The sequence below is a fragment of the Dasypus novemcinctus genome, chromosome 13 (genome assembly GCF_030445035.2).
Source record: "Dasypus novemcinctus isolate mDasNov1 chromosome 13, mDasNov1.1.hap2, whole genome shotgun sequence".
Taxonomy (NCBI): Eukaryota; Metazoa; Chordata; class Mammalia; order Cingulata; family Dasypodidae; genus Dasypus; species Dasypus novemcinctus.
The window spans coordinates 4,430,277-4,457,987 of record NC_080685.1 but is presented as its reverse complement, the minus strand read 5'-3'; the positions used below and the strand labels follow the sequence as shown (position 1 = coordinate 4,457,987).

General features: G+C 38.4%; 1 protein-coding gene and 1 non-coding gene across 2 annotated transcripts in view; one reads left to right on the top strand and one right to left on the bottom strand.

Moving 5' to 3' along the window:
• CATSPERE (catsper channel auxiliary subunit epsilon) overlaps window positions 1–27,711 on the top strand; it is a 270,064-nt gene that overhangs the window by 6,942 nt on the left and 235,411 nt on the right. The window contains exon 3 of the mRNA XM_058309404.1: window positions 17,631–17,704. Within this exon, the coding sequence (XP_058165387.1) occupies window positions 17,631–17,704 (74 nt within the window). The remainder of the gene's footprint in view (window positions 1–17,630; window positions 17,705–27,711) is intronic.
• LOC111760607 (small nucleolar RNA U13) lies at window positions 15,927–16,030 on the bottom strand. Its single transcript, XR_002794248.1, has one exon. It is a non-coding gene; the product is annotated as a small nucleolar RNA U13 (small nucleolar RNA).

The following is a 27,711-nucleotide window of genomic DNA, read 5'->3' as shown; positions in this document are numbered from 1 at the left end:
ACCGTGATACATTTTGGTCAAACTGTCAAATGCAAAGGACAAGAGGAGAATTCTTAAAGCTGTAAGAGAAAAGCAACCTGTTATATATGAGGGAGCCCCAGTTAGATTCAGTGCCAATTTCTCATCAGAAAGTATGGAGGCAAGAAGGCAGTGGGTTGAAATATTTGAAGTGGTGGAAGAAAACAATTGGTAACTGTTTTCTTTTGCTAAAGCCTACCAATGCAAAATACTATTGAGTCAACTTTTATTATGGAAATTTATTAGATCTTACAGTTCCAGGCTCTGAAAATGTCCAAATCAGGTTATCAGCAGAGATGCTGTCTCTCCAAAGGTCAGCTGCTGGCAGATCCTGGACTTCTTCCATATGGCAAAGCAAAATGGCAGCTGGTCTCTGCTTTCTCCTCCAGGCTCACTTTCTCACTGAGCTCATCTGTGGGTGATCACATATATGACTCATCTCTCCCCAGGCTATGTCTCTTCAGCTTTGGGCTGTTCCACTGATTCCAACCTCCAGCCTCTCTCAGCCTCTCAAGGTTTCTCTTTCTTTCTGCAAATATAGGCAATCCTGGAGTCCTCTCTCACATGGCAGGGTAAAATGGCAGCTCTCTTTCTCTGTGTGTCTTGGCTTTCAGTCCTCAGTTTATATAAGACTCCAGTGAGAGGATTACGACCTACCTTGAGCCCTGCAATCTAATCAAAGGCCCTTAACTAAAGCAATCTAATCAAAAGGCCTCTTAACTGAATCTAACCAAAAGGTCCTACGTATAATAGGCTTACATGTACAGGAATGGGTTAGCTTAAGAACATAATTTTCTGGAGTCCACAAAAGACTTAAATCAGCACAGTGACCAAGAATTTTATATTCAGCAAGACTTTCTTTCAAAAATGAGGGAGAAATTAATGCCCTCCCAGATAAGGGCTGAGCAAGTTCATTACCACTAAACCTGCCCTACAAGCCGTGCTAAACAGAGTTCTTCAAACTGAAAGGCAGTGCTTCAAGGAATCATAAAGAAATAAAGACCTCTGATAAAGATAACCACATGGGCAATTATAAGCACCAGTAGTATTATATTGTATGATATGTAACTCTACTTCTTACTTCCTACTAGTGCTAAAATGCAAAGGCATAGAAATAATGATAAATCTATGGTTTTGGAAATATAATGTACAAAGATATCATTTGTAACAAGTACAAAAAAGGTGGGGGGACAGAAAGGTATAGGAATAGTGCATGTGTATACTATTGAAGTCAAGTTTGTTTTTAATCATATATGATGGTTATAAATATAGGATGTTAAATTTTAACCCCATTGTAATAAAAAAGAAAATATCTGAAAAAGTGTATTCAGAAAGAAATGAAAAAGTACTCAATTTGGGACTAAACCAAAAAAATCAAATAAATATAAAAGTAAGCATTACAAAATAATTGAGAGACAAAAAAGGTATAAGACTTACAAAGAGAAAGTAGCAAAATGACAGAAATTCCTGCATTATCAGTAGTAATTTTAAATGTAAATGGATTAAGCTATACAGTCAAAAGGCAGAGATTGGCAGAATGGATAAAAAAGCATGACTCAACTATATGCTGTTTACAAGAGACTCCCTTATATTCAATAATAAACCATGTTGAAAAGGAAAGGATGAAAGAAAATATACCGTGCCAATAGTAACTAAAAGAGAGCTGGAGTAGCGTTTTGAATATCAGTTAAGTCCAAAACTGTTAGGAGGACAAAGAAAGTCATTATATACTGGTAAACAGGTAAATTCAATAAGAAGATGTAACAATTATAATTATATACACACATAGCAGCAATGCCCCAAAATATATGACAAATATTGACAGGCATGAAGGGAGAAATAGGTGGTTCTATATTAATAAAGTAGGCTTTAATACATCACATTCAATAACAGATAGAACATCTAGACCAAAGATCAATAAGGAAATAGAAGATTTGAATGATGCTCTAAAACAGTGAGAACTAACAGACATATGTTGACTACTTTCCCCAACAGCAACAGAATTTATATTTTTCTCTAGTGTACATGCATCATTTTCTGGGATACACAGTATCTTAGGTCACAGTACAAACCTCAATAAATTAAAAAATATTCATATCATAAAATGAATATTCTCCAACCACAGTGGAATGAAGCTAGAAATCAATAACAGAGACATGGAAAAATCCAGAAATATGTGAAATGAACCAATGTACTCTTAAACAACCATTGGGTTAAAGAGGAAATCACAAGGAAATTAGGAAATACCTTGAGACAAGTGAAAATGAAAAATACAACATACAAAAATTTATGGAATGCAGCTAAAGCAGTACTGAGAGGGAAATTTATAGCTCTACAGCTCACATTAAAAAAAGAAGAAAGATTTAAAATCAGTGATCTAACCTTAAAACAGGAGGAACTATATAAAGAAGAGCAAATTAAACACAAAGTGAGCATAATAAAGGAAACACAAAGATCAGAATGGACATAAATGAAATAGAGAATTTTAAAAATACAGAAAATCAACAGAACCAAAAATAGTTTCTTTGAAAAGATCAGTATTGACAAAATCTTAGCTAGACTGACCAAGAAAAACAGAGATGATACAAATAAAAATCAGAAATGAAAAGGACCATAACAGGTCCTTTAATTAATTACTAGTGATCCACAGAAATAAAAAGGACTGTAACAGGATAGTATAAGCAACTGTATGCCAACAAACTAGATAACCTAGGTGAAATGGACAAATTCCTAGAAACACAGAAACTACCTACACTGACTGACTCAAAAAGAAATAGAAGATCTCACAAACCAATAACTAGAAAAACAGTGAATCAGTAATAAAATTCTTCCAGCAAGGTTGTATTAGTCAGCCAAAGAGGTGCTGATGGAAAATACCAGAAATCAGTTGGTTTTTATAACGGGTATTTATTTGGGGTAGAAGCTTACAGTTACTGGGTCATAAAGTATAAGTTACTTCCCTCATCAAAGTCTTTTGCCACATGTTGGAGCAAGATGGCTGCTGTTGTCTGCCAGGATTAAGCTTCCTGGGTTCGTCTCGTCCAAGTTCTTGCTTCTCTCTGGGCTCAAGTTCCTTGCTCCTCTGTGTGCTTACTTCCTGGAACTCCAGTTCAAGACTCCAGCATCAAAACTCCATCATTAAAACTCCAACATTGTCCTTTGCTATGTCTTTTATCTGTGAGTCCCCATCCACCACTCACCCTACTGACATGGTCCAATCAAAGCCTTAATCATAATTTAATCATGCCCAGAAACAGATCAGTTTACAAACATAATCTAATCCAATGTCTATTTTTGGAATTCATGAACCATATCAAACTGCTACAAAGGTCCTGCATTTGATTCCTGGTGCCTCCTAAAAAAACAAACAATAAGGAAACAGATGAAAACCAACTCGGGAGCCAATGTGGCTCAGTGCTTGAGTGCCGGCTTCCTATATGCAAGGTTCTGGTTCAATCCCTGGCCCTGGTACCCAAAAAACAAGCAAACAAAAATTCCCAGCAAAAAAATGCCCAAGACCAGCCAAGAGTAATTTTACCAATCATTCCAGGAAGAATTAACATCAATCCTGCTCAAACTCTTACAAAAAATTGAAGAGAGGGAATACTTCCTAATTCATTCTATGAGGCCAACATCACCCTAACACCAAAGCCAGATAAAGATATCATAAGAAAAGAAAATTAAGACCAACATCCTTTATGAATATAGATGGAAGAATCCTCAAGCTGAATCCAATAGCACATTCAAAGAATTATATACCGTAACAATGTGGGATTTATCCTAGGTATACAGGGTGGTTCAACATAAGAAAGTCAATTAATATAATGCAGCCATTAATAGAATGAAGAATAAAACCACATGATTGTCTCAATGGGTACAGAAAAAGCAATTGAGAAAACCTATCACCCCTTCTTGAGAAAAGTATTCAGAAAAATAGGAATGGAAGGAAATTTTCTCAACATGGTAAAAAGGCATATATGAAATACAGCTAACATCACAATGTTGAAAGACTGAAATCTTTCCCTCTATGATGAGGAACAAGACAAGGATGTCCTTTGTCACCACTCTTTTTCACCATTGTACTGGAAGTTCTAGCTAGAGCAATTAGGCAAGAAAAAGTAATAAGAGTCATGCAAATTGGAAAGGGAGAAGTAAAACATTCCTTATTAGTGGATGACATGATCTGATACATTGAAAATCTTGAAAAATCCACAAAAAACTCCTAGAGTTAATAAATTAAGTCAACAAATTGGTGGAGTACAAGATCACCAAACTCAGTAATGTTTCTATACATGAGTATAGAAATCAGTAATGTTTCTGTGCATGAGTAATAAACAGTCTGAAGAAGAAATCAAGAAAAAAAAAACTCCATTTACAATAGCAACTACTTGAAAAATCAAATATCTAGGAATAAATTTAAACAAGGATATAAAGGACTTGGACACAGAAAACAACAAAACATCGGTGAAAGAAATTCAAAGAATATCTGAATAAATTGAAGTACATTCTGTGTTCATGGATTGGAAGACTAAATGTTGTTAAGATGTCAGTTCTATCCATAGTGATTTAAAGATTCAGCACAATCTGAATCAAATGCCAACATCTTTCTCTGAAAAAATGGAAAATCTACATTTATATGGAAAGGTAAAGGGCTCTGAATAGCCAAAGCCATTTTGAAAAAGAAAAACAAAGTTGGAAGACTCATTTCCTGTTTTAAAACTTATTACAAAGCCACAGTAATCAAAACAACATGTTACTTGGAAGCTGATGTGGCTCAGTGGTTGAATACTGGTTTGCAGCATACAGGGTCCTAGGTTCAATCCTTGGCCCCAGTACCTCAAAAAAAAAAAACAAACAAACAAACAAAAAAAAACTATTGGTACAAGAACAGACATAGAGACCAAAGGAATCAAATTGAGAGCTCAGAAATCAACCTTTACATTTATGGCCAACTGACTTTTTGACAAGGGAGTGAACCCTGTTCTTGGGAAAGAATAGTCTTTTCAACAAATGATGCTGGGAAAACTGAATCTCCATTTGCCAAAGAATAAAGGTGCGCCCCTACCTCACACTATGTACGAAAAACTAAAAATGGATCAAAGACCTAAATATGACAGCCAGAATTATAAAACTCCTGGAAGAATACATAGGGAAGCTTCTTTCGTGCCTTGTTTTAGGCAGTGGTTTCTTAGACTACTCAAAGGACTAACAACAAAAGAAAAACAGATAAACGAGACCTCATCAAAATTAAAAACTTTTGTGCCTCAAAGGGCTTTACCATGAAAGTAAAAAGGCAACCTACACAATGGAAGAAAATATTTGGAAACCACATATCCAAAAAGCATTTAATATTCAGAATATATAAGGAAATTCTACCACTCAACAAAAAAAAACCTCAATTTAAAAAAATAGTCAAAAGACTTTAATAGAAATTTATCCAAAGAAGACACACAAATGGCCAAAAAGCACATGAAAAGATGCTTAACATTATTAACTGTTAGGGAACTTTATGGGAAGTGGATATGGCTCAAGCAGTTGGGCATCCACCTACCACATGGGAGGTCCTGGGTTCAGTTTCTGGTGCCTCCTAAAAGAAGATGAGCAGGGCAGCTAGCTGATTCAAATGGGCTGATACGGCAGTCTGATGCAACAAGATGACACAACAAGGAAACCCAATGAGACACACAACAAGCAGGGGTAGAGATGGCTCAAGGGATTCAGCACCTCCCTCCCACATGGGTGGCCCCAGGTTTGGTTCCCCATGCCTCCTAAAAAAAAAAAGATGAGCACTCAGTGAACAGACAAAGAGAGCAGACAGTGGGCTCAAACAATGAAGGGGGTTGTGGCAGTTTGATATTATTGATGAATTCCAAAAAGAGATACTGATTTTGTTTCTACACTGGTCTGTTCCTCTGGGTTCATGATACCCTTTGATTGTATTAAATTCAGAGGTTTCACTTTTACTTGATTAAATTAAGATTAGGGCTTTGATTCAGCCATATCAGTAGGACAGTGAGTCCCTGCCTCCTTGATGGGCAGATACTCACACAGGAAAGGACATGGCAGAGGAGAGAGCTGAGTTTTGATGTTGGAGCCCCAGGGAGAGAGCAGAGCCATTCACCTGATAGTCTATAGCTGACCTTGTGGAGAGAACAGCACCACTGAGCCCAATGAGAGATGAGCCCCGGGAAGAGAGACGAGATGAAGCTGGGACCATGGAGCCTTAAGAGGAAGAGGAAGGCTAAACCCTCACAGAGACTGGCAGCCATCTTGCTCCAACATGTGACAAAGGGCTTTATATATATATATGTTTTCTATTTTTTAAAAGATACTTAGATTACATAAATGTTACATAAAAATTAAAGGGCTCCCCATATGCCCCTCTCCCCATGCCTCCCACATTTTCCCACATAAACATGATCCTTTTTTAGAGTGGTACGTTCATTGCAATTGATAAACATATTTTGGGGCATTGCCAATGAGCATGGATTATAGTTTACCTTGTAGTTTACACTCTCCCACACAATTCTGTAGGTTATGGGAAGATATATAATGGCCTACGTCTACCATTTCAGTGTCATTCAGGACGATTCCAAGTCCCAAAATTGCCCTCATATTATACCTGCTTTTCCCTCTCCTTGCCCTCAGAGCCTCCAGTGGCCACTGCCTCCACATCAATGTTGTAATTTCTTACACTGCAAGAATCACAGTAAGTCTATAGTACAATACCAGTAAGTCCACTCTAGTCCATCATTCATTCCCCAATCCTGAGGATTCTGGAATGGTGATGTCCACTCCACCTCTAATTGAGAGGGAACTTTGATCCCAAACAGCCGATAGATGGGACTTGCTTGCAGTTGTAGGCTCTCTAGTTTCCTGGTATGGTAGTTGTCCTTCCTCACCTTCTTGTTAGTTGTCCTGGGTGAGTCCAGTGAGAGTAGGTATTACAACTCCACCGAGGCTCAGGACACAGCTGGCACATGGATGGCCCAAAGATTTAAGTCTCTTGGACATACACCTACAACTCCAGCACCAACTATAGGTTTAAATAGACAGGACATATGAGCCATGTGTAAGGAAGCCATAACTGAGTCTAACTCAGTCACACTCAGAAACACAAACTCCAAAATAGGGCCCACTGGCAAGGCACAAAACTCTGGAGCTATCTGCTCTGACTACAGGACCTGGGTGTCCTCAGAGCCTTCAGGAGCCTGGCAATACACTTTGGTGAGGGAAGTAGCTTACTCTTTATGGCCTTGTGACTGTAAGCTTCTACCCTCAAATAAATACCCTTTATAAAAGCCAACAGATTTCTGGTACTTTGCATAAGCACCCCTTTGGCTGATTAAAAAGTGTGTGTGTGTGAGTGAGAAATAAGTAAAATCTTTAAAAAAAATCAAAACCACAATGAGATACCATTTCATACCCACAAAAATGACTATTATTGAAAAATGGAAAATTTTAAGTATTGGAGAGGTTATGGAGAAATAGGAACATTCATTCATTGCTGGTAGGAGTATAAAATGGTGCAGCCACTGTGGAAGACAGTTTGGCAGTTCCTCAGAAAATTAACTACAGACATACCATATGATCCAAAAGAACTGAAAGCAGGGACTCAAACAGGTATTTGCATATGGATGTTCAAAGCGGCATTGTTCACAAATGCCGAAAGTTGGAAGCAGCCCATGGGTCCATCAACCAATGAATGAATAACCAAAATATGGTACATACATGCTATGGAATGTTATTCAGCTGTTAAAAACGGGTGGGGGGGGGGGGCACGGAATGAAGTTCTGATATATGTTACAACATGGATGAACCTTGAAAACATCATTTTTCAGTGAAATAAGCCAGACACAAAAGGACAAATTTTTATGATCTTACTGATACAAAATAATTAGAATAAGCAAACTCATAGACTCTAAACTACAGGGAATAGGATGAGTATAGGGTAAAGAGAGTTAATCTTAAATTGTACGGAGTTTCTGTTTGGGATATTGGAAAGTTTTGGTAATGAATATAGGTAATAGTAGCACAACATTGTGGACATAATTAACATCACTGAATTATATATTTGTTGTTTTAAAAAGGAAATTTTAGGTTGTAATATATATTACTAGAATAAATATATTTTAAAGTTTATATATGAGCTTGATGGTTTCCACAAAACTTGATGCCTGTTTTTGAACTTATATTTTTAAAATATTTTAAAATATTTTTATATTTACATTATACACAAAATTTAAATATACACAAAAGCAAAGAGATTAGTAAATTAAACCCTTATATATTCATCACCAAGATTCAAAATTATTAACTCATTTTCAGTCTTGTTTTAGTGATGCCACCACCCACTTTCTTCCCTCCTGCATTATTCTGAAACTTTCCAAGACATATCATTTCACCCATAAGAATTTCAGTACATGTCTTTAAATCATAATACTCTTTAAAAATATAAACACAACAAAAGTAACTAATGAGAAAGAATATTAAAAGTCATCCAGAATGGAAAGGAATAAATAAGATTATCTCTATTTGTAGATGACATGATCTTGCATACAGAACCCTAATGAATCCATGAAAAAAAAAATTAGAACTAATAAAAGAGTTCAACAAAGTTGCCAGGTACAAGGTCAATGTACAAAAATTTCAGTTGTATTTCCGTGTATTTGTAATGAACAATCCAAAAAGAGAGTTAAGAAAACAATTCCATTTATGGTAGCATCAAAAAGAATAAAATACTTAGGAATAAAATTAACAATAGAAGTACAAAATTTATACTCTGAAAACTGCCCTTGAGGATTGAAAGACATGTTCAAGTCTTAATCCACATTCCTGGAGGTGTGAACCCATTTGTAAATAGGACCTTTTGAAAAGTGTGACCAAATTGAATAAGGGTGGGTCCTAACTGTATGACTGGAGGCCTTATAAAGAGAGAAAATTCAGCCACATTCAGTTAGTAAAGCCACAGGAAAAGGCCAGAAGTCAAGGGAAGCCAAGAAGAAGAGGGAGTCACCATGTGATGGAGGATTGCCATAATCCAAATGCTACTGCCTCTGGGAGAAAGTACAGTCTGCTGACATCTTGATTTTGGACTTAAAACTTTCAAAACGTGAGATGATAAATGCTTGTTGTTTAACCCAACCCATGGTGTGGTTGGCTTAATTTGCCAGACTGTTGAAAGAAATTAATGAAGACCTAAATAAGTGGAAGGAGGTCCCGTCTTCATGGATTGAAAGATTTAATATTGTTAAGGTGGAAACACTCCCCCAGTTGATCTACAGATTCAGCACAATCCCAATCAAAATCCCAGCTAGCTTCTTTGCAGGACAAAGAATAGCCAAAACAATCTTGAAAATGAAGAACAACTTTGGAGGACTCACAATTCCTGATTTCAAAATTTATTACAGATCTAGAGTAATAAAGGTAGTATGGCACTGGCATAAAGATACATTTATGGTAAATAAGTCTTCAACAAAGGTGTCAAAATCATTCAATGGGGGAAATAATAGTTTTCAAGGAATGGTGCTGGGACAACTAGATAGCATTATTCTACATTATTCTACATTATGCCATATGCAAAAATTAAATCAAACTGGATCAAAGACTTAAATATAAGTGCTAAAACTATAAACCTCTTAGAAGAAAATACATTAGTAAACCTTCATGTCCTTGTTTTGACAATAGTTTCATAGATATACCAAAACCACAAGCAACCAAAGAAGGATAGATAAATCATATTTCATCAAAATTAAGAACTTTTGTACTTCAAAGGATAACATCAAGAAAGTAAAAAGACAATCCAGAGAATGGTAGAAAATATTTGTAAATCACAAATCGAATAAAAGGGAAGCAGATGTGGCTCAAGCAATTGGGCTCCCATCTACCATATGGGAGGCCCCAGGTTCAATCCCCAGGGCCTTCTGGTTAAGGGAAGCTGGCCCATGCTGTGAAGAGCTGATGCCCACACTGTGGAAAGCTGGTGCAGCAAGATGACACAACAAAGTAAGATGCAGAGGAGAGACAGTGAGAGACACAGCAGAGCAGGGAGATGAGATGGCTTGGGCAATTGAGTGCCTCTCTCCCACACCAGAGGTCCTGGGAATGGTTCCCAGTGCCTCCTAAAGAGAAAAGCAGGCATGGAAAGCACATGGTGAATGGACAAAGGGAGCAGACAACAAGTGCAAAATCAACAAGGTGGGGTGGGGGGAGAAAAATAAATCTTTAAAAAAAAGACTTCTAGAGAATATGTGAATAAATATTACAACTTAATCATAAAAATACAAGAAACCCAATTATAAAATGGACAAAGTATCTGAATAGACATTTCTTCATAGAAGATATCCAAATGACAAACAAACAAACAAACAAAAACACCACCACATTTCCCACCAGGAAAATGCAAATCAGAGCCATAATGAGATACTATTTCACATCCACTAATATGGCTGAAATGAAAAAGACAGGAGGGTGTGGAGAAATTGAAACCCTCATATACTGCTTGTGGAATTGTAAAATGGTGCAGCCTTTTTGGAAAACATTCTTACAGTTCCTCAAATGGGTAAACAGAATTACCATCTGATCCAGAAATTCCACTCCTGAGTAGAGACCCAAGAGAAATGAAAACGTATGTCCCTGCAGAAACTTGTAGATGCACATTCATAGCAGCATTATTCATAATAGCCAAAATGTGGAAAAATCAAAATGTCTATCAACTGATGAATGGGCAAATAAAAATGTGGTATATTCCTATAATGGAATATTATTTAGCATGAAAATGGAATGAGGTACTGATACATGCTAAAACATATAAACTTTATACTTAGTCCAAAGGATGCATATCACAAAAGACGACATATTGTATGATTCCTTTTATATGAAACATCCAGAATAGGCAAATCTTCAGAGACAAAGTGTATTAATGGTTGCTGTATTAGTCAGGGTTCTTTAGGGAAACAGAATCGAGAAGATATATCTGTAAATAGTATGAGATTTTATAAAATTCTCTCACGTGACTCTGGGGATGCACAAGTCCAAATCCCACAGGGCAAGCTGCAAACCAGGGCCTCCGATGAAGGTCCTTGGTGAGTTCCCAGGAGACATTGGCTGTCTGAAGTTGAGCTGGAAAATTCTCTCTGAATGCTGAAATCACTTCCCCTTTTAAGGCATTCAACTGATAGTGTAAAATGTCACTCATTGCTGATAGCAATCTCCTTGGTTGCTTGTAGATATAAACAGCCATCTTTGCAATCGAGTCACTGATGATTAAAGTCCATAAATGTCGTTGTGTTACAATTAGCTCAGTGCTTGCTTTACCAAACAACTGGGCACAGTCACCTGGCCAAGTGACACATTAGCCTAGCATCATAGTTGCCAAGGACTGAGAGCTGTGGGATGACCACTAAGGGATGGTGGATTTCCTTTTGGGGTGATGAAACTGTTCTAAAATGGATTGTGATGATGGTTGCACAACTCTGTGAATATACTAAAAACCACTGAATTGTATAGTTTAAATTGGTAAATTGTATAGTATGTGAATTAAAACTCAATAAAACTTTTAAAAACCACAATACTATTAGTACACCTAAAATTAGTATAACAATTCCTTGAAATCATCAATATCTTAGTGTTCAAATTTCCATTGTTATAAATATCATTATGTTAAGTTTGTTTATGTAAGTCAGAATTCAGATACAGCTCACACTCAAGATTGATATTTCTTCTTAGTTTCTTTTTAAAAATCAGGTTTATTGAGGTATTTACATGCAATGACATTTACTCCTTTTAAGCATATAGTTTGGTGGGTTTTGACAATGCATCCAATGGTATGATCACTACCATAATCAAAATACAGGAAAAAAATATATATAGCACATTTACGTCACCCCCAAAAGTTCTCTCATATCTTTTATAGTCAAGCCTCACTGCCCATCCCCATCCCTAGTTTCAGGCAATTATTAATCTCTTTCTGTTCCTATAGTTTTCATTTTTTCTAGGATGATTCATATAGATACAATTTTAAAAAGCATATAGCCCTTTTTGGTCTGTTTTCTTTCACTTAGCCTAGTGTTCTGAGATTCAGCAATAATGTTGCATATCAGTTAATTCCTTTTTATTGCTGAGCAGTATTCCATTGTATTTATATATCACAATTTATCCATTTTCTTGTTGATACACTTTTAGGTTTTTTTAACTTGGGTTTTTTTTTAATGAAACTTCTGGGAACATTACCCACATAGGTGTGGACTTGTTTTTTATTTCTCTTTGGGGATTGCTGATATAATACTTTTTATGGCAGGGATATGTTTAAATCAATAAGAAACTATCAAACTTTTTTCTAAAGTGGTTTGTACTATTTTTGTATTCCCACCATCAATGTATATTCAAGTTGCTCTGTATCTTTGATGTGTTTTGGCTTGAATCCTACTTTATCTAATATCAAGATTACAAGTCCTGCTTTTATATTGATTCCTTTTAACAGGACCGTTTACCTGCTATACTCGTGACCATCATTTTATTTTTAGCTTTTTTGGGTCACTTTTTTCTTCATGGATTTCTCTTGTATAAAACATGTATTTTGTGTTGCTTTGTGAACTATATTGAAAATCTTATTTTAGTAGGTATTTTAGTTTGCCAAAGGGCTACTGATGCAAAGTACCAGAAATGTGTTGGCTTTTATAAAGGGAATTTATTGGGGATAAAAGCTTACAGTTCCAAGACCATGAAAAATCCAACTCAAGATACTATAGAGGTGATTTCTCACCCAAGTCAGCTGCCACATGAGGAAGCAAGATGGCTGCCATCTCTGCCGAAATCTCCACCTTTCTGCAGCTGTACGCAAACCTGGCACAGGGCTTGTCTTTTTCCAGGCCTCCACTCTTAGACTTGGCAGCTCTGTTTTCTTCCCAAGTTCAGATGTAAGTTGTCAGGAATATGTTTCATCTCTCCCTGAGCCTCAGCTCTTTGAGCCTCTCAGGGACTTTTCTCTTTGCACCTCAGCTGTGGGCAAAACCTCTCTCGCATGGAAGAATCAAATATAGTGACTTCCTTTTCCTGTGTCTGTATCCCTGTGTGCCTCCATTTATATTAGACCCAACCTGAGTCATGCCTCACTGATGTTGTATAATCAAAAGCCCTAAACCGATCTTATCAAGTAATCTAATCAAAGGACACTCAACTGAATTTAATGCAATCAAAGGGTATCACACCCAAAGAAATAGATTAGTTTAAAAAAAAAACAAAATCTTTCTCTTTTGGGATCCATAAAATATTCTCAAACTGCCACATTCACATTTATTTTGTATGACTTATCTTTGGTCTTAATTCCCTTATTTTATAGTATTTCTATTACATTCTTTCTGTTTCTTTCTCTGCCTGATAGCTCACCCCCCACCCTGGCCCTCTTTCTCTCTTTTCTTCTCTCTCTGTTCTTAAATTTTCTTGCTGTATTTAAGAAGGTTTATATTTTTGTTCTAGTGGTTCACTTTGTATTTGTATCTTTTGAATATCCTTCCTGCCTGGCTCTCTTGTTTACTCCTTTACTATCTTGTTTATCAGTTTTTAGTGGTATCATTTGATTCCCATCTATGCCCTGGTCAATAATTAATTAATTTATTCTACTTTCCTCTTTCTCCCTTCTCCCCCAATTTTTCAGTTACATTATTATTATTTTGTCGGAACATGTACAATTTATATATTCTTCTTTAACCTTCATTTCTACATTTAAGTCTTTCATCTATAATCAAATATGCTCACCATCAGTCCTTTTGCCAAAGTTATCTCAATCATTTCTTGGTTGTATGAAGTTCATTCTCTAGTTTGGTATAGACATTAGCAAGCATTTTCTGAAAAGGGCCAAAGAATAAGTAATTTAGTCTTTATAGGTCATAAACTCTCTGTCACAAGTACTCAATTCTGAGTGAAAGCAGCCATAGACAATATATAGAAAAATGAGTGTAACTGTATTGCAATTAAACTTTATTTACAAAAACAGGTGGTAAGCTGGGCTTGGCACAGGGCCCATAGTTTGCTGATCCCTAGTCTAGGAGATTCTTCAGAAAGGGCTCCTGGGTATGGTATTTCCTGAATTCTTGCTTTAAAAAATGACTTTTCTATGACCTTAACACTCAGGATAAATGTAAAATCTGGTTCACACTTTCTTCCCTTGAGTTTCTTAAAATCAAAAGTTGCTTTGTTATGATGTGTTGCTTTTGATAAATTTGATGCTCTTGAATCTTGTTTGATCTTTTATGGTGGGGTGTCTATTTTTAAAGTCTAACAAATTAACTCAGATATCTTTCAGAGTTGACTATTATAGGTCAAGTTTTCTAGGTACCCAGTGGTTCATTTTTACTTGTGTGTTTAAGGTTTTTATTTCTGTAAAGTTTTGTGGGGTTAGAGTTTTAAATGTTTGTTCTGTTTTATTGTTTATCAACTTTAGGGAGTCCAAATATACAGTTGTTGGATTTTATTTGCCTGTCTTCCATTTTCATCACTTTCTCTCTGGCTCTTTTTTATTTATTTTACTTATGTTCTCTTCATTGCATTCTACCTTTCTTCAATTCCCTTTATTAAATTTTCATTAGAATATAATCTCCCTTGGGCATCTTTTACCTTAGTCTTCATTTACTGTATAAATTTTTGCATCATCCACTTCATTTCCAATTTTAGTCAACTTTTATTTTATTACTTTTTTTTTTTTTGGTCTATTTCTGTACCTTATAATTCAAGTTTGTTTCTTATCACCAAATGCTTGTTTGAGTATGTGTAATTCAGTTTGGAGAGCTAGATTCCAGGTTTTTCCTGCTTTGTGGTTAGTTTTTTGTTGTTGTTGTTGATTTGCTTGTTTAGGTAATTTTATCAACTGTAATGTTTTGATTCTCATTTTCTGTTTTCTTATGGCAGTTTTGTTTAGATAAAGACTGCTTACATCTATGAATTTCATGGACAGGTAGGCAGCTTGGATTGGTTTACAGGATTCCTACTTAAAGATAACGATCTTCTGTCATGGAAGTAAAGCACCATAGCTTTTTATTAGAGAGAAGAAATATTGTGTTTCTTCTGTTTAGTCTTATAGCATCATAAATTTAACCATCTTGGTCTATTTTCCCTTCACTACTTAGTCTCCAAAGGGTGTCTTTCCCTTTAATTCTCTTCCCCCCAGTCAGTGTTCTGATCTACTATGTGTCTTTTATAGTGTTTTTTGCTTTGTATGTTATTTCTTTCTTTGGGTGATTTTAATTCAATCTGTTAAGAATCTGTTGTTTCTCTTCCCTGAAGTTTTGGGTAGAATTCCATAACTGTCCAAAAATGACTATCGCAGGACATTGAAAGGGAGCTCTGCTGGAAATTGATGTTTATTTTTCTACTTATAGGTTAATGTATCTGGATATAAAAACCACAGGCTAATGTTTACTTTCTTTTTTTATATGCTATTTTATTATATGCGGTATAGATTGTTGCTTCTGGAAAGTCTAATGGAAATCTGATCCTTTGTCTTTATGAATGACTTTTTCTTTTTACCTGTATGTCCAAAAGAATGTTGATGTTGTCCAGTGTTTTATGGGACTATCTAATTGTTCCTTCTGGATTTATAAGGAAATTTGAGATGATTAAAAATCTACATCAGCATCACCACCGCCACTTCTGAGTTTGTTCTCTCCTTTGTTTTCTTTTATTCATTTATTTGCTCCCTTTTAAATTTAATAACTTTTATTTGGGGGGGGAGGTTCTCTGTTATTTAACTAGAATTTTACACTGAAAACTAAATTCATTAACTTTCAAACTGCTTTTCTTTTATACACACTTATGATTATAAACTTCCTTCTATGGACTACTATTTACACTGTGTAGCACAGGTTTCAATAATATCTAATCTACTGTTGTATATTTCTTTTTTTTTCCCCCCACATCAGACGGGTAATGGGCCGATGTCATAACAAGGTTAGAGGGAGGCACACCTCACATAAGCACGTGAACACCCACTCATCATACTTATAAACCACAAAAGGATGTGTTGTGTATTTATAATACTTTGTCATTTCTGCTGTGATTTCTGCTTTATTCTATGAATCACTCAGAAGTACAGTTTATGTTTTGTTTTGCTTTGCTTTGCTTTTTAGATTACAAACATCCTGGGAATTTTTTCCTGCTAACTTTGTAATAGAAAATGACATGGTATATGCAATAATAATTCTTTGGGGCTGGATCAACTTCCTCTTTCCTCTATAAATGTGGTCAGTTTTGGTAAATGTATGTGAAATTGAAAAGAATGCATATTTTTATTAACTGAAGGAATATATATACACACTTATCAAGTTTATTTATATTTTTCAATCCTATGAGTACCTTTTTCTTTAGGTTTATCTGTAGTTTGACAAAAATGTGTTGAAAATCTGTCTTTGTGGCTTTTAAAATTTCTTCTAGTAATTCTATCAAGTTTTGCTTTATTCAAGGTTATGTTATATCTCCTGGTGAATTTTTCTCTCTTTTCTTTTTTATATGTTGTCATTAATTCTGTCATATCAAATCTATGAGTTAGTTGGGATTATAATCCCCATTTTAAAAGTCAAAAATTATTATTTATGTATGTAATTTTATGTAACAAATATTAAAAAGTGAAATTGGGCTCCAACTCTAGCTGAAGAAAATGACCAGTGCTGTTATTAAGACTGATAGTGTTAGAAGGTTAGGAAACTGCGATGCTTAGGCTGTTGTGTCAACTTGGCCAGGTAATTGTGCCCAGTTGTTTGGTCGGGGGAGCACTGGGCTAACTGTAGTACAGGGGCTTTTGTGGACTTTAGTCACCATTGACTTTACTGCAGTGGTAAATCATAGATAGCTGATTACAATTACGTCAATCAGGGAGATTGCCGTCAGCAGTGAGTTACACTTTACCCAATCAGTTGAATCCCTTAAAAGGGGAAGTGATTCCAGTATTGAGAGAATTTCCCAGCTTGTCTTTGGACAGCCAACGTCTCCCAGAATTCGTCAAGCATCTTCATTGGACTTTCATCGGAGCTCCTGGTTGCAGCCTGCCTGTGGAACCTGGACTTGTGCATCCCCCTGGCTGCATGAGAGACTCTGATAAAACTCTTACTATCAACTGATATCCCTTGGTGATTCTGTTTCCCTAGAGAACCCTGACTAATTCAGAAGTAAATCAGTGTGCTTCAGGAGGAGGAAGAGAAAATGTATAAATCAAAGTCTATGGAGGTAGGGAAAAAGCAGCTTTAGAAATAAGGAAAAGGTGAGTGATGTAAGTCACAATGATAGATATGGAATCAGAATTGGAAGTGACTTGGTTTTAAGTAAAGACTGGTGTTTCATTTACCTTTCTATCCCCAGAATCTACTACAAGGCCAGTCACATTCTAGGTGCTTAATATATTGTTTTTGAAGTAAAATAAATAAAATAAAATCCTTACAGTTATTTTGGGGAATCTACTGGAGTGTCCAAGAAAGGTTGCATTACTTTTCCTTTCTTATATTACAATTTCAAAGGCATCACCTTTAGTTATTCTCCTTTAAATAACAAGAATCCAGAAAACTGAACCCTAAGACTGAGAACTGAAATGAAAATATTGTTTGAACTATTTTATCTTTTTTTTTCAGATTATAGTAGAATATGAAGGAACATTATTTTCTGAGTGGAAAGTGTCAGCAAGTTGTTTTTTAAAAAGTAAGAGGTAAGATGTTTGCTTTGAATGTCACTGTATATATGTAAAACAGCATTCATGTAGTGTGGAGATTTGGGTTCAAAACTGTGACTTAATGTATATTTCTTCTCATTAAAAGGGCATGAAAAGAAGACATAATCACTTTTAAAATGGAAGTAAAATGTTGCTATATTTTTAATTTATATGATTGAAGTTTTTAGGCTTAAAAAGTAGTAGGGATGACTTCCAGGGAAGATGGCAAAGTAGGGAGCTCCAGGACTCAATCCACCCACCAAAACAATTCTTTTTTTTTTTTTTTTTTTAAAGATTTATTTATTTTTATTTAATTTCCCCCCCTCCCCTGGTTGTCTGTTCTTGGTGTCTGTTTGCTGCATCTTGTTTCTTTGTCCGCTTCTGTTGTCGTCAGCGGCACAGGAAGTGTGGGCGGCGCCATTCCTGGGCAGGCTGCACTTTCTTTCGTGCTGGGTGGCTCTCCTTACGGGGTGCACTCCTTGCGCGTGGGGCTCCCCCACGCGGGGGACACCCCTGCGTGGCAGGGCACTCCTTGCACGCATCAGCACTGCGCATGGCCAGCTCCACACGAGTCAGGAGGCCCGGGGTTTGAACCGCGGACCTCCCATATGGTAGATGGACGCCCTAACCACTGGGCCAAAGTCCGTTTCCCCAAAACAATTCTTAATCAGTCAGAAACTGTCTGAAACAACTATTTTGAAACTCTAGAGTCTAGAAAACACTATACAGCATCCAGGGAAGAGGAAGAGGAAGAGGATGATAAATTATGATTCAGAGCAGTAAATTGCTTTTTCCACACCACAGCTACCAGCCCTCATCCCCCACTCTGAGTAGACTGCCATGGGGTCCAATCCCTGGCAAGCTGCTGTTGACTAAAAGGAGCCTAAAATGCTTCTCCTTCAAGAACAGGGGTGTGCACAGCCAATCACTGATCACAGCTTTTGAATAGTGAATTTGGCCCACTGGGTCTCAGCTCTGAAGGTAGCTATTGTTTCAAGCTACCCTGGACAAAGACTGTGGCAGCCATTGTTTGAACCCCTCCCCCCCTCCCCAACAGGGCAGGAAGCAGTGGAGATTGGAAGATGTGGTGCTTCCTGAGGACACTGGGGAACAGTTAGCGAAAGGGCTTCAATTTGCTGGGAAGGTCAGGAGAAGCTCATGGGACCCTTTCTGATCCAGTCCTCAGAGCATTTTGGAGCCAGGCTCCACCCCTTTGTAGGTCCCTGGCCTGTTTTTGTTGGGAAGGACTGATTTGGCAAAGTCCTCTCTGGGAAGACCCTCCTCCCAGAATTTGCCCTCAGAAAAAGGCAGCTTGTTTGAAAAAAAAAAAAAAGGGTGTGTGTGTGAAATACTGTATATTCAGAAAGTCAGGAGCGGAGACCTGCTGGCTTCAAATCATCTCCTGGGAAACAGAGGGGAAAACCAAACACATGTAAACAAAAGCCCAGGACAAGACTGCAGCCTAGAAAGACAGGGAAAACTCTGCACACTACATTCGCCTTGGGCAGATCTTCCTGATGGGAGACCTGAAGCTCAAGAAAATGTCATCACAAAAAACAAGAAATAGAAATCCCCAGGGATAAATCCCAGAGTTAACATTTTAAATATTAAAATGTACAGTGTGTTCTTCCATGAATTAGAACAAATCTGTGTTACAAGGTGTTAACAATGGTAAATGGGCAGAAATAGATCTAAAGAAAACTATAAACTATAGTGAACAGTAACATATTAATAGTGTTCTATCATTTGTAAAACAAGCAAACAAAAAACACATTATGCTAAGTGAAAGAAACCAGACACATTGTACTGTTTGACTCCAGGTCTATGAAATGTAAATATAAATACATTTATAGAGATGCAACTAGATTAGTGGTTAAATACCGCAGGGGAAGGATAGAGGGATTGAGAGGTGACTGCTAAGAGGTAGGGTTGTGTTTTATTTTAGAGTAATGAAGATACTTTAAAATTGATTGAAGTGATGCATGAACAATTCTGTGATCATACTAAAAGCCATTATGTACACTCTGGAGGGATTGTATGGTATGTTACTATATCCCAATTAAACTGCTTTAAAAATGTACAGTGTGCAAGCAAAGAGTACAAGGCAAAGGAAGAAGATAAAATACAGAAATAGATGAATAATATAAGAATGAGGACACACCAAATAAAGCCTTTTTAAAAAATCTGTAAAATGCTCAGGGAGTAGAAAGAAAATACAGAGAGAAAGAACTAAAGGATATCAGGAAAACAATAAATGAATGACATGAGATACTGTGTTAGTCAGGGTTCTCTAGGGAAACAGAATCAACAAGGGGTAGCTGTCAATGGTATGTGATTCTATAAGATTCTCTCATGCAGCCATGGGGATGCACAAGTCCAGGATCCACAGGCAGGCTGCAGTGAAAGTCCAATGAAGTTTCTTGACGAGTTCTGGTAGATGTCCAAAGACGAGCTGGGAAATTCTCTCTCAATGCTGGAATCACTTCCCCTTTTAAGGCATTCAACTGATTGGGTTAAGCGTCACTCTTGCTGATGGCAGTCTCCCTGATTGATGTAATTATAACCAGCTATCTATGATTTACCATAGCAGTAAAGTCAATGGTGACCATATATGCCCTTGTATTACAGTTAGCCCAGAACTTACTTGACTAAACAATTGAGCACAGTTACCTGGCTGAGTTGACACAATAGCCTAACCATCACAGTCCACCCCTTGTCAACTCAGCAACCATATACATTACCTTAATCCATACTTAGTCTCTAAGTAAAAACAATAACAGACATGCATATATATATATATTTCTGCCTAACAATGTTCAACTCTCCCATGTACAACTGGAAACGCATTAATTCCATACAGAATAGGGTGTAAGTTCTTCTGTAATATTCACTCTCAACTTGACACCCTCAAATATTATGATATGAAACAGATACAACTTGTTATATGATAAGGAAAAGTTTGGGGAAGAGGAAAAATTCTTTTGTTTACATATAAAATCATCACCATAATGAAACAAGAAAGAAAGAGTCATGACCATTATAGTCCTCGTTTCTGTAACTGGTCATGTGGTCGAAGTTTGTATTTATCACTACCTTCTTCCACTATCCATTCCATGTTTCCTTTACACTCAGCAAGCATTTCAGCTGGCTGTGGTTCTTTCCCTGGTGTGGTGACCCAAACTTTCATTCCTGAAGATTCTGGGCCATTGTTAGTCCTGCTTGGATTGGGTTGTTGCAGTTTTCCATTGACTTTAATCATAGGACATGGCAGTACTAGAAGATGCCCTAGAGGATCTCCTGTATTCCAAGCAAACTCTTCTTTACCCCCATTATGTAGATGTAGTCCTATTTCCCCTCGATAGTCAGGATCTATCACCCTAGCCAATACAATAATTCCCTTCTTTGGCTGTTGATTCAGAGGTAAGAGGAACCCAAAGTGGCCAGGTGGCAGTTTTAACTTCCAGTTCAATGGAATCATTGTTGTGTTCCCTGGTGACAGCACTCATTTTGGGACTAATACCTATAGACCAGCAGAGTTTGAGGTTGCAAGGACAGGAAGCAAAAATTTTCCTAGTGGGTCACTAGGGGAAATAGTGAGTGGTGCCACTCCCATTTCTCTCCCTTGATTCCTGGACCCCTGGATCCTGATTATGGGAGAAAGAGCACCATAGAGTGAAATGCTGATTTAAAGCATACACAGCCTCCTGGAGAACATTTCCCCAGCCCTGCAAGGTATTGCCACCTAGTTAGTGTCATAATTGAGTCTTCAATCCAGCTGCTTCCAGGTGATGGGGAACATGGTAAGACCAGTGAATTCCATGGGCATGTGCCCATTCCCACACATCATTTGCTGTGAAATGGGTTCCTTAATCGGAAGCAATGCTGTGTGGAATGCCATGGTCATAGATAAGACATTCAGTAAGTCCATGGATGGTAGTTTTGGAAGAAGCATTGCATATAAGAAATGCAAACCCATATCCAGAGTATGTGTTTATTGGTACAAGTGGTCCAATGTAGTCAACCTGCCACCTGGTAGCAGGCTGGTCACCTCAAGGAACAGTGCCATATCAGAGGCTGAGTGTAGCCAAGTCAGTGTTGGTGAGAGCAAGTCCATGTTGCTGAGCCTATGCATAACTTCCATCCCTACCTCCATGGCCACTTTGTTCATGAGCCTATTGGGCAATGACAGGAGTGACAGGGGAAAGAGGCTGAGCATTAGCCACAAAGTGGGTCATCTTATCCACTTGATTATTAAAATCTTCCTCTGCTGAAGTCACGTGGGACACAAATATCTTCATGTTTTTTGCCCACTCAGAAAGGTGTATCCATATACCTCTTCCCCAGACTTCTTTGTCACCAATTTTCCGATCACATTCCTTCCATGTCCCTGACCATCCAGACAAACCACTGGCAACAGCCCATGAATCAGTATACAAATGATCCTCAGGGCATTTCTTCTTCCAAGCAAAATGAAGAACCAGGTGCACTGCTTGAAGTTCTGCCCACTGGGAGGATTTGCGCTCACCACTGTCCTTCAGGGATGTCCCAGAAAGGATCTTGCACTGTCCACTTTCAGGTGGTACCTGGATATCGTGCAGAACCATCTGTAAACCAGGCCCGAGTTTTCTCTTCCTCAGTCAACTGATTGTAAGGGACTCCCCAAGAGGCCAAAGCTGTGGGCTGGGAAAGAGAAGGTAACATGGCAGGTGTGGTGACTGTGGGCATTTGGGCTACTTCCTCATGTAACTTACTTGTGCCTTCAGGACCCATTTGAGCCCTATCTCGTATATACCACTTCCCCTTCATTATGGAGTGCTGCTGTGCATGCCCAACTTTATGGTTTGGTGGGTCAGACAATACTCAGCTCACGAGAGGCAACTCAGGTCTCATGGTAACTTGATGACCCATGGTTAAATGTTCAGTCCCTACTAAGGCCTAGTAGCAGTCCAAAAGCTGTTTCTCAAAAGGAGAGTAGTTATCTGCAGAGGATGGCAGGGCTTTACTCCTAATACCTAAGGGTTTGTGTTTTGATTGTCCTATTGGGACCTGCGAAAGGCTCCAGACAGCATCTCTATTTGCCCCTGAAACTTCCATTGGAAGCATCATTGGATCTGCTGGAATATATGGCCCAAGTGGTAGTGCAGCTTGCACAGCAGCCTGGACCTGATGCAGAGCCTCTTCTTATTCCTGTCCCCAATCGAAACTAGCAGCCTTTCTGGTCACCTCATCAATGGGCCGGAGTAGCACACCCAAATGAGGAATGTGTTGTCTCCAAAATCCAAATAGAACAACTAAGCACTGTGTCTCTTTTTTGGTCATAGGAGAAGCCAGATGCAACAGCTTATCCTTCACTTTAGAAGGGATATCTTGACATGCTCAACATCCCCTGGATACCTAGAAATTTCACTGAGGTGGAAGGACCTTGTATTTTTGCTGGATTATCTCCCATCCTCTCTCACACAAATGCCTTACTAATAAGTCTAGTAGTCATTGCTACTTCTGGCTCACTAGGTTCTATCAACATGATATCATCAATATAATGGACCAGCGTGATGTCTTGTGGGAGGGAGAGATGATCAAGATCCCTGTGGACAATAACATGACATAGGGCTGGAGAGTTGATATGTCCCTGAGGCAAGACAGTGAAGGAATACTGCTGGCCTTGCCAGCTGACAGACAACTGTTTCTGGTGGTCCTTACTAATAGCAATTGAGAAAAAAGCATTTGCTAAATTAACAACTGCACACTAGGTACCAGGGGACGTGTTCATTTGCTCAAGCAATGATACCATATCTGGGTGAGCAGCTGCAATTGGAGTCACCACCTGGTTAAGTTTATCATAATTTACTCTCATCCTCCAAGGTCGATCTGTTTTCTGTACAGGCAAAATAGGAGAGTTGAATGGGAATGTGGTGGGAATCACCACCCCTGCATCCTTTAGATCCTTTATGGTGGCACTAATTTCTGCAGTCCCTCCAGGAATCCTGTATTGCTTTTGGTTTACTATTTTGCTAGGTAGGGGCAGTTTTAGTGGCATTCACTTGGCCCTTTCCAACCATCATAGCCCTCACTCCACAAGTCAGGGATCCAATGTGGGGATTCTGCCAGTTACTGAGTATGTGTATTCCAATTACACATTCTGGAACTGAGGGAATAACTACAGAATGGGTCCAGGGACCCAATGGACCAACTGTGAGACAGACCTGGGCTAAAACTCCATTAATCACCTGACCTCCATAAGCCCCTACTCTGACTGGTGGACCATAGTGACATTTTGGGTCTCCTAGAATTAATGTCACTTCTGAGCTAGTGTCTAATAATCCCTGAAATGTCTGATCATTTCCTTTTCCCCAGTGCACAGTTACTCTAGTAAAAGGCCATAGATCTCCTTGGGGAAAGGTGGGAGAAAGATTAAGAGTATAAATTTGGGGCAGTTTAACAGGATCCTTCCCCAAGGAGACCTGGCCTCCTCCTCATTCAAGGGACTCTGGGTCTGTAAACTGTCTCAAGTCTGGGAATTGATTAAGGAGCCGTGATCCTCTGCATCTGTAATTTGAGTTAGGGTTTTGTTCACTCTACCTAGAACTCTTCTGTTTATACGGATCCAGAAGAAATTTAGTAGACTGCCTGCCTATTTCACTGATAGGTACCCCATGATGTATTAGTCAACACCCTAAATCTACATGACTCAGACTATTTTGAGTGCTTTTTGAATCTGCCTTTCATTGCAGTAGCCACGCCCACCTTGAATTTGGCGATTAACTGCCAATACTTGACTTTTACCAGCCCAACATCCAATCATCCCCATAATGTTTAAGGATTCGAATTCCATCACAGCCCTCCCTACAGAAATATCTGGACTGCAGAGAAGAGTAACCACAAAACTCTTCAGGGAAGATGGAGTTAGTCTTACAAATTTATTCGTCACAGTCCTGGTTAAAGGTGTGTCCTCTGGACATTCCTGGGGTGGGTGGGCAGTGCGGAGACCAGCTCAGCAATAGGTTTTCATGAAGGGAAGGCGACGCAGAACTTAAGAAATAAAAGGACAGAAAGAAAGACACAAGAGAGAAAATACAGATGGGGCCAGGGGACTCAACAGCTTCTGGAACTGAGAGCCTCGACCCTAGTTTCCGCATCGTATTTATTAGAAATTACAAAGCAGCAGTAATCTATGTTTACTTTCAAGGCTACTTGTTATTAAAGCTGCAACACCTGCAATACTAGGAAACAGACCGTACAAAGTTCAGATGTCTCCTCACGCAAACAATTTTCGCGCTGACCAGACAGCGTTCCATCTAGTCAAGGCTGGTGTTCCTAAGCCCACACTATTTATCTGCGTTATGGAAATGTTTCAACTTCAAGCCAGGTTCCCACGTCCAAACTCAAGCTATTTTCCCACATTTCCCCCTTTTTGTTTTCGCAAAGTAATGAATACAGCAGGGTGGTTTCTAGTTGTATTAATCCCCAGAGGGTTTGTAGCATGCATCTGAAGACTAAATACACACAAAGCAGACAGGAACAGATAATATACCTTCTAGGAAACCCTCTCTCCAATTCTTAATCCATATCATAGGGTTCAGGGATTTTTATTTTTAATAGTAGTTACCTTTGTTACAATTGATGAAAGATTATTAAAATAGTACTGTCATCCACAATTTATGTTAAGTGTATTTTCCCTGTACACCAACTTATTATTAACACCTTGTATCAGTGTCATAATTCATGAAAGAACATTCTTATACTCGTACTATTAACTGTAGTCCATCATCTACAACGGGGTTCGCTTTATCTTTTAATTTTTATTCTAGGAACATATATGACCTAAAGTTTCCCCCTTTTAAACACATTCACCAGGTTCAGGGATTTTAATCCATCCGCAATTCCTGTCATAGTTTGTGAGGCAGGAAGCAATTGCAAATGAGCATGTTCAATGCTTGTTACTTGGGCTTGTAATTAAGAAATATCTAAGTTTAAATTGTTTTTATGACCATGCAAATGACATTTCACTGATTCCTAAGGAATATCACTGCTATTATATACATAGGGGTCACACAGAAACTAGATATATTCCAATCACATTGTAGACATAAGCACATATTTACGGTTTGTAAATATGCTCAAAACTGCATTCTATACATAATCTATAACTGCAGTAGATTATACAACAACAAACAATAAGACTTCCAACTAGGAGACATTTAATGAATAGACTTTCATTTCTCATGGCCTTAAGATTCCCAACAGCAAGGCTATACAGGCCGGTACTCGATAAAAAATGACCTCATTTTCCCCAGTTTGTATAGTTCGAGACGTAGGCACTGAGAAACTATTGTTACTACCCCATTTGGGGCTGTGGGGCAGCTGAAAGTTTATCTCACAATTCCAATGCTTCGTTGGTCTTTCTGTTAGCATCTTTACTGGACCTGGGGCCACAACTCAGTGTTGAATTTAAACTTAGTCCATTGTTGTGAGAATTTATTTTTCAGGAAACAAATAGTAGCTCTCTTGTTGTAAGAGTCCCGATGCAGTGTCTGAAGCAGTGAAAGCCTACCTCATCCCTCCCCAGAGCAGGAGGGGTCTGATGTCACAGTCATTGGAGTTAGCATGAAGGACACTCAGGGGTGAAGTCCATGAGCTGTTGGCAAGTAACAGGCAGCCGGAACTGCTGGGCTAGGCACCACAAGGTCTGGTACTCAAGATGTTCGCCTTTCCGGTGGAGCCACTATGCTGCTTCTCAGGTCTCAGTTGTATGGCTCTGGATCTTCACGAAGGCATCAGTCTCAACAGCCCTGAAAGGGGTGTTAGAGGAGTGGGCAGGGACATGGTAGACAGTTAGCTGTCACTGCTGGCAGGCATCCTAGGTGTTCTTCCACAGATCTCTCCCCCATAGGGTGTGATTCGCAATAGTCCGTCATTTCTGTCCCGTTTTTGTATTTGCAGTCCACCCCTAGATAGGGATGGCAGTCTTCAGAGTGACCAGACACTATTGGATTAAATCTTTACTTTCAGCAGGGCTTCCTGTGCTGAACACAATTGCTTTTTTATATTGTACTTTTGGTCCCTTCCCAGAATTGTGACTAAAACCCAAGGGGTATTTGTTTAGAATGCTGCCTTTGCCACAAACCCCACCCAAAGCCAATACTGGTGCTGGCCACATCCAATTCACAGGCTAAGTCAATGTCCATCTTCTCCCTCCCTTTTTTATATTTTTTATCTTTTAAAGCAGCCTGCTGGAAGTCCTCCTACTCTCATGGAGACCTTTTCCAATTAACACATACAGTGGTTTTAATATTTGAGCTAAGTGAGGGGTGAAAGATTTTTAATATTTCAACAATATTATAAACTCCATTAACATGAGAAAACATTGTACTTTAAATTACAGCAGAGGGTTCAGTTTTGTCTTACCCAATCAAATAACATTTAAGAATTTGATAGAGCAGCAGGGACTTGCAGCTGGTCCCAATTGTTTCCCTATTTTAGGTTTTTAGGATAAGATACTATTGTCTCTGATGTTTCTTTTCTTTTCTTTTTTTTTAAAGATTTTATTTATTTATTTATTTCTCTCCCCTTCCCCCCCACCCTGGTTGTCTGTTTTCTGTGTCTATCTTCTGTGTCTTCTTTGTCCTCGTCTGTTGTCGTCAGCAGCATGGGAATCTGTTTTTTTTTTTTTTGTTGCATCATCTTGCTGTGTCAGCTCTCTGTGTGTGCGGCGCCATTCCTAGGCAGGCTGCACTGTCTTTCATGCTGGGCGGCTCTCCTTACGGGGCGCACTCCTTGCACGTGGGGCTCCCCTACACGGGGGACACCCCTGCGTGGCAGGGCACTCCTTGCGCGCATCAGCACTGCGCATGGGCCAGCTCCACATGGGTCACGGAGGCCTGGGGTTTGAATCACGGACCTCCCATGTGGTAGACGGACGCCCTAACCACTGGGCCAAGTCTGCCACCTCTGATGTTTCTTTTAATTCTGAAAAAAGGATTACTGATTAACATAATGTCATTAGT